This window comes from Branchiostoma floridae, chromosome 16 (assembly GCF_000003815.2).
Source record: "Branchiostoma floridae strain S238N-H82 chromosome 16, Bfl_VNyyK, whole genome shotgun sequence".
Lineage (NCBI taxonomy): Eukaryota > Metazoa > Chordata > Leptocardii > Amphioxiformes > Branchiostomatidae > Branchiostoma > Branchiostoma floridae.
Window position 1 is genome coordinate 14,037,771 of NC_049994.1, and position 10,059 is coordinate 14,047,829.

Consider the following 10,059-nt stretch of genomic DNA (forward strand, 5'->3'; position numbering starts at 1 on the left):
AATTAAATCCCCGCGAACTTAAATGCATTTACGTACTTCAGACTGTTGCTTAGTTAAAGTAGGTATGCTTCCTTACAGGAAAGGATGTTACATTCTTTTTTTAAACTTAATATCATCAAAGGAATAAAGTGAAGAGTAGAATTTCATTTCCTCGCACAAGATGTCTTAGCGATCATATTCCCCAGCCAGCCAGTCATAGTGACATTTGTTTTTGCTGTTACGATTTAACAGGTTGAATATTGGGTGGGGTTTTCGCCCAATTTCATCCATCTTGCACAAGTATGCAATATGATTATTTTTGTCTTTTTTGTCGTCATAGAGAGCCTGTACTGACATCTCGTTTTGTTTCCATTCCTCTAACATAAAGAGGGTGGAGATCTCAAACTGTCAATGTACTGTAAATCTTGATATGTTCGCTGTGGTTTTATTTTCGCGGTTTTCACACTGATCTTTCCACTGCAAAATCATGACACTGCGAATATATTTTTTGTCTTCTTCCTCCTCTTACTCTGCCAGAATAAGGGCAGCGATACAGTTTACATTCCGCCTTTACCTCCACCGAGGTTATGTTTTCGATCGGGTCTGTCTGTGTGCTTGAACAGAATTACGTTGTACAGCACAAGAAGCATTTTGTAACATTACTTTGTAAACACCTGACAAGTGAGCTGCACGGCAGTTTATACAGGCAATGATCCGTTATTCTCCAAGCAGAGGTTGGGTCGCAGGGATTAGATAGTTGAGGGGAGCGAACCGGTAAAAAATCCCGGCCACTACTATCTAATCCCCGCGACTAGGGGTGGGCACCGGTACAAAACCGGTTTTTCTTATGGGACCTGTCCAGAAAAACCGGGCCTGAAAAAAACACGTGGGCAGGATGTTGGACCTATTGGAAAATAAATAGATTATATGATCAGGCATTCACAAGATTTGAGGCTTACAGGTCGAGGAAAAAACAAGAGCGAAGTAGGGTATAGTCTATAGTCATTTCTACCAAGTTTTGCAATCAATCGTACAGAGGCAGTTAGCCTTGTACTAAGTTGTAGGATTTTATTGTTTATTGTTTATTGTTAAAATGACACCCATTAGTGAATACACATGTGCATCCACTACTCTTCCTGGGGTCATTTTAAAACGCCAGTGAGAGTCAAATACTCCACAAAACAAATTTCTTTGTAGCGAAATAGACCATTGTTTTGAGTATCGCCCATTCACAAGTTTTCACTGAATCAGGTCCAGGTTTGAATTCAGGTCCGGACCTGATCCTCCGAATTGGAACCGGACCAGGATTTTCTGTACCGGTACCCACCCCTACCCGCGACCCAACCTCTGCTTGAAGAATAATGATCCGTGGCAGTTACGGCCGATGCACCCATATTTGACACGAACATTTGTTTACCACATCACTATCAGCAGAGGAAGTCACGCACAGGTGTATCTGTTAAATCTTGACATTTCAACAGGGGAGAGGCCGTTCACTTAAGGCCCCCTCTCACTTGACGTGCGGCACGCTTGCAGCATTGCTGCGTTCGAAAACGCAGATGTACCCCCACGGAACCTAGAGGTGCCGCAAGCAAACCTAGAGGTGCCGCAAGCAAACCTAGAAGTGCCGCTTGCAAGCGCGACGTTTTTTAAAAAGTTTAAAAATAACGCAAGTGGCAAGATGCCGCAACAGTGCCGCAACAGTGCCCCAACGGTGCCCCAACAATGCCCCCACAGTGCCACCACCATGCCCCAAACAGTATCAAGGATATATTTTGCCTATCTTAAACCAAGAATCAAAAGTAAACATCCTTTTATCACCGAAAAACTATTTTAGATGCATTTCTAATAATTTTACAGCGGTTTTCGAGCCAGTAAAAATACTGCGAATTCCACAAAACTTACCTTGTATCCGTATTCAGAGTTAACTCAAAAATACATCTTTTGATTTATTTAATGGGAAGTAGGTCATTATCTTATACTTGAAAACAAAAAATAAGTAACTGGTCTATCGATTAACCTACGGATGTAGAGAAAAAGATACAAGTACAACATTCGAAAAGAAATTATTTATGTTGGATGATAACGTTTGCTTTTGAGTTTGCGTTATAACGTTACAAGCTAATCGTTGCTGGTAGCCTGCCGCCGATGAAATACAAAATTGCAGTCATTCGGACCCGTGGGCCATATTTTTCTCACTTTTTACAAAATTATATGGTAGACTTAGACATCAATAGGCTGGCAAGCCATCCACCGACAATGAAAATACTCCGCGTCATACAAAAAAGGGACGAAATATCAAGCATTTTCATTTCAAAAATTAGCAAAATTGGTGAATAAACATGTAAACCTACATAATTACACATAACGTTACATGGTGCAAAACATACACATCGAGTCAAATCTGGTATATAGTTCGTGTCCGTTCATTTGGGTCATTTCCTTTACAGTAAAAGTCTTTCAAGGTTATTTATAGCATATGTATCATATAATTCATTATCATAAGGGAAATCTTTTCATTATAAATCTCATTTTATAGTGATTTTTCATAAATTGACAACGCTGCAATTGCCAATAACATGTTCATTTAGTTTAAAAACGCAACAGTGCCGCACGTCAGTGTGAGTGCAAGACAAAATCGGCGAAATTAACACAACAGTGCCGCAGTGAACGAACGCAGCAATGCCGCAAGCGTGCCGCACGTCAAGTGAGAGGGGGCCTTTCACTTAGTGTTAGTATATCGTTTGTAACAAAAAGGGACATTACCCTTTTAAATGGCTTCTAATGCATCACTAATATAATATCATGAATGTAAATAAGTATGATGAATAAACTGTCAGAATTGAATCAGGTGTAATGGAAATGTGTTATTATCACGTACTGAAACTAGACACCCCATGGCAACATAGACACTCTGCTCCACCATTTGCATATACAGTCAAACCTGTCTATAGCGGCCACTCAAGGGACTGGTCAAAATTGGCCACTATAGAGAGGTGGCCACTATAGAGAATATGCTAATTAATTGACCACAAGCAATAAGTTACACATGGTTTTAGTACCCGACTGATCTTTATTCACATAATACAGTACTGTACATGTACTGCAATGATTTTTACACTATATGTATTAAGTAAACAAAAGCTATAAAAAGTTTTAAATGTTCTACAGTTGATATTGTCTGAAGAGACCGGTATCGTCATATTTCTTTGATCTTTCGTCTTGTATCCTTTGATACTTCGCCGTCCGTGTGTTCCTGCTCGCGTTCACACATCTGATTCGCCCATTATGCTAATGTGGTACTCACAAGAAAAGTCACGTCATTTTAGACTTATCTCTTAATAAATGTAAGAATAAAATCCACCATAGTCTGAAGTTCATATCATTTTGTCTTTGTAACAATTTAAATTTTTTTGATGTAAATTAACCTAAGCGATAGTGTATTAGAACGTAACTTTAACACAATTTACCTCCGTAATATTGGTGTCGTCTATTGACCTTATATGACCTCGTTTGTCAGCGGGTATGGGTAGCGCCAGTTTACGAAGTTTTGTTTTGAAAATAAGTCAAAGAGGTTTTAAATCCGAGTGACGATACGGCCGCTGTATATGGACGAACGCGTGCCGAAACATAGATCAGCGGTCCGCGTGGCCGTAATCGGCAGTGTTTTTGTACCTGCGGGACCGGAAATCGTGTGGCCGTGGCCGCATCGGACAGGTGGCCGCTAAGCCTATTTCTTAATCATTACGAATCCAAGGGACCGACAAAAAGTGTCCACTATGGACAGGTGGCCGTTATGCAAAGGTGGCCGCTAATACAGGTTTGACTGTATATTAGTTGAAGATATGACAGTCAGGTAATACAATAAGCAGTTACTCCGTTACGGTCAGACGTTTTAGATGACCATCCGCTGTCTTTTTCGGCAGTGACACTGCAGAAATCTTGTTGGAGGGAGTTTTATATCCTAGCTGTGAATTGATTGTAGCGATGGTCATGTCCTCCATCGTTTGGTTTTAGCCTGAGTTTACACAAGCTCTCGCCGGCTGGGCTTAATGACCCCCTCCCTAGGGGCGCGATTTTAGTCAGGCTACGTTTGGTGTGTGTCCTGGCCGTGTGGACCGTAGAAAAAGGCGTGTCGCGATTATAAATGGCCTGTTCACAAGTTAACGCCACCACACAAAAGTCAAGTGTGCGGGAAAACAATTTGCCTCTGCCAAGAGAATGCCAGGTAAGAAACTTAAGGTTCCAAAATTAGGGTACGTGGCAGTTCATGATCACGACGCACATTTTTCAAGACCCACATGGTCACGACGCACCAGAGAAAAACAATTTTGGGGCACTTTCACACGGTAAAACGGCACACCTGCCTTTAGCCCTGGCATCACTTGTCTGTCATGCACGAGTTGGGCTTTACAATTGTTGAGATAGGTAGGACAGGTCCATCCAACCATGACAGGCCAGACTTTGAAGAAAACAAGAAGATGGCACCACGCTTTTGTTTTGTAAGCATGACATACCCCCAGTGACTTGAACTATGACTGAGCAGTTTTCTTACAACTTCTTCCAAGAAAACAGGACGCCGGTGTGAGAGCTGAATTTATTTCTGCAGAGAGACATCATACAAAAGAACCGAACCTTTATACATAAGAACAGAGCAAGGTGGTTGTCTGCTACATATTATCAGAGTTTTTGCAATGCACATCATTTAAGTAGTGCCAATTCCACAAGTAAAGCAGTTTCTTATATCTTATATACTGGACAAAATGCAAACACATCAAACAAAACAATGCAATATTTCCATGAAGACATTATCATCTTCAATTTTTGCACATTTCACCTAGTACACAAATCAAATATCTAAATAACATTTTGTAAATTTCATGATTTTTAAGTCAGGTCATGCTGCTGACATATGAATACATATACTGCAAGAACAAATATCTAAGGGTGTATATAACTGTGCACAGTACAGGACGACATAATCAAGCTTTGTCTTCGTCTGTCCTGATGTCATCGATTTTGAGGATCATCTTGACGAGCTGTGTGGCCAGCATGATCTGCTGTTTCTTGGCTAGTAACGTCTCGATCACGTGCTGCTCTTTCATGTCTGGGGGAACAAAAGAAACAGTGTTATAAACAACTTATGACATGGCAATTAGAGATGGCATACTTCAACCCCTCAAATGGCAAACACCCTCATTTCATTTCATTTATCATGAAACCTTTTAGCCCTATTGGCTAATCTTCCAAGGTTCACAACATTTCTAAACTACATACATTTAAAAAATACAGAGTGCAACAATACAATCAGAGTATCAAAAGAGTATTCTCCTCTGGGAGAATATAAAGAATCTGCACACTAAAGAAACACACACACACACACATACAAACACCCAGACAAGCCAAAAACAACACTTCACGCTCTTGGTCTTGGGATGCATTCTGCAAGAACTAAAAATCAACATCAAATTTTGTGCTTAAGCAAAAGTTGAAAAGTTATCCGCCTCTGAGGCGATGCCAAAAACTGTAGGCACAAAGCCTCGGTCTAATTTCTTCATTGGTCCCCTTACTGAGACAGTCAATATGCCGACAAACAGAGAGATGTACAGACATACCAAAAACAATACTTCACTCCCTTAGGGTAAAGTAAGAACTGACATCAACATGGATACCAAAGCAAAAATACCATGTAAAATGTATCCACCCACAAAACGTCATCTATTGTACTATTGGGCCCAAAGGTTTTGTGCAATTTCTTACCATTGGTCCCCTTGTTGAGACAGTCGATGCCGAGTCGGGGGTTGGTCTCCTTGACTTGCCGAGACTTTACGGCAGCTAACGTCTTGATGGGATGGAGGCCGCTGTTCTCAGCCAGCGCCATGGGGATGGCATCCAGCGCGTCGGCAAAAGCTCTCATGGCGTACTGTTCTATGGATGGATTCTGTACAGAAATACAATTGTGTGAGCTTTATTTTGAATCTCAGGACAATATAAAACTCCCTGCAGTAACTAACGTAAGCTCTTTAATAATTTCTCAAAACAAAGTGGCTTCTCTGAATAAAGTTTCTAATGTCCTTCTTTTTGCTGGCTTGATTCAGCCAATGTTTAATTTAACACTGTGTTCTTGGATATGCATTGCAGGGCATTGTCTGTGTCATTGTGTGCTTATTTTGTCACCTTTTTTACATGTTCATTGTGTGTAGTGATGTATTCTTATGTGGAGGACCACAGGAAGAATAGCTGACAACATTGTAAAGCTACATGTGGATCCAAATAAAGTCAAAATCAAATTGCAGCCCAAAAGCTGAGGCAATATGAAGGCAAAAGTGCACAGGACTGAAATTGTACACACACACACCTTATCAGCAGCTTCAGACACAGCCAGGGAACAGGCGATCTCGCTGGCGCCACCACCGTACACGATACGGTGATCACGGACAAGGTTCCGCACCACACACAGGGCGTCGTGGATGGATCTCTTCGCCTCCTCAATAATCTGGAAAGCAAAAAGATTCATGTATTCAATTACTCAATCAACTGGATATGATTTATGAAATGGACAGATGTTTCAGATATGATCCACTATCTTTAGCCAGTGATGCTGAAGGGATCTACTTGTAGAGCAGGTTTTCATGTACATGTACCTCAATTTCAATGGCAAAACCAAAACACATGAATTGAAGCTAGAGGAAGTGTCCCTTTGGGTAAAAGCCAAATCGGCTTTTTTTCAGATGCTGTTGACTACCAATATCTTGACACTGATTGTTATAAAGTGTATTGTGAAAAGAGTTTGACCATACAGTTTCCTTCAAAAAGCATTTACAAATACAAAACACTTTCAAGTACAATGTTAAGACGAACCAAGTATAATGTTAAGACGAACCCATTAGAAAGTATTTTAGACTAAACATTTCCTCTATTTTTCATTTTCACTAGCATCTACATGGAGAGTTCTCTGATTTCTAAAGCATTTTCTCACGAAGAAGACAAAGTTATTCAGATGTCTAAAGTCTTCCTCACCATTTTGTTGCCCCCTCTGATGAAGATGGTAACAGCCCGCGAGTTCAGACACTGTTCGATCACCAGCATGCGATCCTTCGTGGTGCCGAACGTCAGCTCACGTACGATCCCCGCCTTCCCCAGCTTCTCTGCCGACAGCTCCTGGAACCGCGGGACGATCCTCCCGCCTGTTGCTATGGCGATGAGCTGTCGAGGGAACAAAATAGAGGATTCATTACAGGGCTCGAAATACTGGGTGCATGTGCACCCAGGTGCACCCAAAATTGGAACTGTGTACCCATTTTATTACATTTATGTATGTTAAGATATCAAGTATACTAGACTAAGTATACATCATATTCTTGACATCTTTTCTAAGTGTTAGAAGATAATAAAAATGTCTCTCATGGTGGTTGTTTACGAATTTGAAAGCTTGAAACTAACCAAGTTTTGTTATTAGGTTTTTCTGGCATTCTACTTAAATTTAAGTGGTGCACCCAAAAATTTTTTGGTGCACCCAATTTTTTTAGCTGGGTGCACCAGTGCACCTAATCCCAAAAATGAATTTCGAGCCCTGCATTATCAGAGGTTTTTCTAGGAAATACGTTTTTATTTCTTATTTTTAGTGGCAAGTTCATGCCCGGAGGCTAATTGCAAGTACACGGTAGAAACATACTTATATAGCAGAGTCTTCCCAAGAGGATGGAATCACGGAAGCCCTCCACTATACTCCTGGCCCAGCTCCACTATACTACTTTTGAAATTTGGTGTCTTTCTTACCTATTTTCTTGGTTAGTTTTGCTAAAATTAATGAAATTTCACCGATTTTTCTGCAAAGTGGTATCACTTTTAATTTTCAAGTCGGCATTGTCTGCAAAAACTTGTGAATAGGCGAAGATCAAAACAATAGTCGTTTCGCCACTGCACAACAAAGGAATCACTACAATATAATATACCTGTAGTATTTGACACCCTCTGTCATGCAAAATGAACCCATTTTCATGAAAGCACAGCGTGTTGGTTCGGGTTATTTTTGCCAGCCCCTCCACTATGCTAAAAAATTCTGGGAAGAACCCAGACATAGGGAACATACATGTGACAATGGACAGTGACAAACATCATTGTGAAAAGAGACTACTCGAATACTGGTGTTCGCTATTTCTAAACAGTACTGTCAAAATGGAGGTCCCGTGTCTGGGGAGAGCCATACCCCAGGTACGTAAAAGAACCTGCCACATGTGCGATGTGAGCGGATCAAACCATTCCGGCCAAAATGGGGTAGGGAATTTCCCGAGCAGCCTCGTAACCCCTGCTTCGCCTATTGAGTCAGTGAAGTTGAAGTCAAGTTTGCTTAAGCTTGATGTTTCTGACTTAGGGAGAAGAGATGCTGCTACAGTTATCACTATGGGCCGCTCTTCATCTTCATGATGGCAACATCAGGCCCTACGAACCTGATTAAAAAAAAACCTACCTCGATTTCCGGCCCGCCGACCCAGCGTACGGCCGGCAGCTCTCTCTGCAGCAGGAGATGGTTAGCCTCGTCATCAAACCCCCACTGGCAGATCACCAGGTTAGCTCCCGTATCCTTCACCTGCACATTTGCAAATAGGAGACAGACATACTTTTTATCACTCCCTGTGCAATAGCTGTAGATTGTATTAGTCTTAGTACCTTACTCTTTGACTAATGTACTATTTGCTTTGCAGGGCTCGAAATACCACCTGCATATGCAGATTAGTGCAAGTAAATAAAGAGCTGTGCAGATATTTCAGATGTCTACCTGCACCTAACCTGCACTGGTCCATGTAGTGGGTTTTATACATAAATGTCATATTATGTAGGTGTATATGGATTGTCATTAGCTGCATTGAATATTACCACCTATAATTTGTATAAAAGAAAAATAGCAATGGTAACAATTTTAGTATGATCCATACTTCCTAAATTCAAAGTGATGCAGATAAAATTTGTCTGGTGTGGGAAATATTTAATGTTACCTGCACTAGTGCAGGTATGCAGAAAAAAGTATTTCAAGCCCTGTTTTCAGAATAAAGTTTTCAAAAATATAATAATAAAAAAACAAAATAATCTGTAAAAAATCCCTCACCTGCCGGACCATCTCCTCAAACTTCTCCCGCTCGTACTCCTGAAGTTTCTTGTAGGCCTCCACAGACGTCACGTCCAGGTGGTGCTTAGTCTTGGGTTTGGGGGGCTCGAAGGGGCAGGTCAGGATGGCCAGCTTCGCATCCTTAACTTCCTAAAGAGGGTTTAAGAAATTCAGTCAAGCTCTTCATTGATGTATCAAAATGGAAAACATTTGTTTGAAAAGGGTAGCCTGAATGTTGTTCATACACACAATTAGAATACAAATTAAGACATATGTACATACAAACTGTGCATCCCTGACACAACAGTTTTCCATTTATCTTGTACCGATTCTACAGTTTGATTGTTAGGTCTAATAGACTGGTGCAGAAAAGGGTTCTGTTGTCTTTTTGTTCAATATTACAAAATGAGTTATCCTGTTACTAAGTATTTGACAAAAACAGACCTGCAGTTCCAATAAAAGGGTGTTCAAATCAATACCATTTCTTTTCCAGCCCAGAAGCTACCTACCACTCCAAAGTCATGACCATAGCATGTTCAGCACCTGAGATATCAGAACCAAACTTCTGCTGCAGCACCACACATGAAGTTCAAACATTCTATCTGTATCTGTATCTATATAGCCGGTATAACCGCCCTTCGGCGTAACACACCAGCTTCGCAGGCACGCGGTGCGGCAGCAGCTGGTTATATTACACTGAACAATCCGTCACACCTAACTTCTGCACATTATATTAAACTTGTCCTTTGTTTTGCTGACACCTTACCCACATACCAAATTTCAAAACAATCCATTCATAGCTTCATGATTAATGATCTTAAATCACAAACAAAACCACAATGTAAATCACAAAGCCACAAATGATGACTGACCTTGGGCATCTGTGGATGGCTGAAGTCCTTGTCTACAATCACACCCTTCACAAGCTGGGTGTCTTCCATCTTTCCACCAACCTTAAAAACAGATAAAAAAAC

At 40.9% G+C, this 10,059-nt stretch overlaps 1 protein-coding gene across 1 annotated transcript in view; it reads right to left on the reverse strand.

Moving 5' to 3' along the window:
- Window positions 1-4,773: 4,773 nt before the first annotated feature.
- Window positions 4,774-10,059, reverse strand: part of LOC118403171 (T-complex protein 1 subunit epsilon-like) — a 10,812-nt gene continuing 5,526 nt past the window's right edge. Inside the window, exons 6-12 of the mRNA XM_035801712.1 lie at window positions 9,958-10,043; window positions 9,086-9,235; window positions 8,450-8,569; window positions 7,000-7,185; window positions 6,338-6,475; window positions 5,740-5,920; window positions 4,774-5,086 (exon numbers count right to left, since the gene is read on the reverse strand). Coding sequence (XP_035657605.1) covers window positions 4,962-5,086; window positions 5,740-5,920; window positions 6,338-6,475; window positions 7,000-7,185; window positions 8,450-8,569; window positions 9,086-9,235; window positions 9,958-10,043 — 986 coding nt within the window. The 3' untranslated portion in view covers window positions 4,774-4,961. The remainder of the gene's footprint in view (window positions 5,087-5,739; window positions 5,921-6,337; window positions 6,476-6,999; window positions 7,186-8,449; window positions 8,570-9,085; window positions 9,236-9,957; window positions 10,044-10,059) is intronic.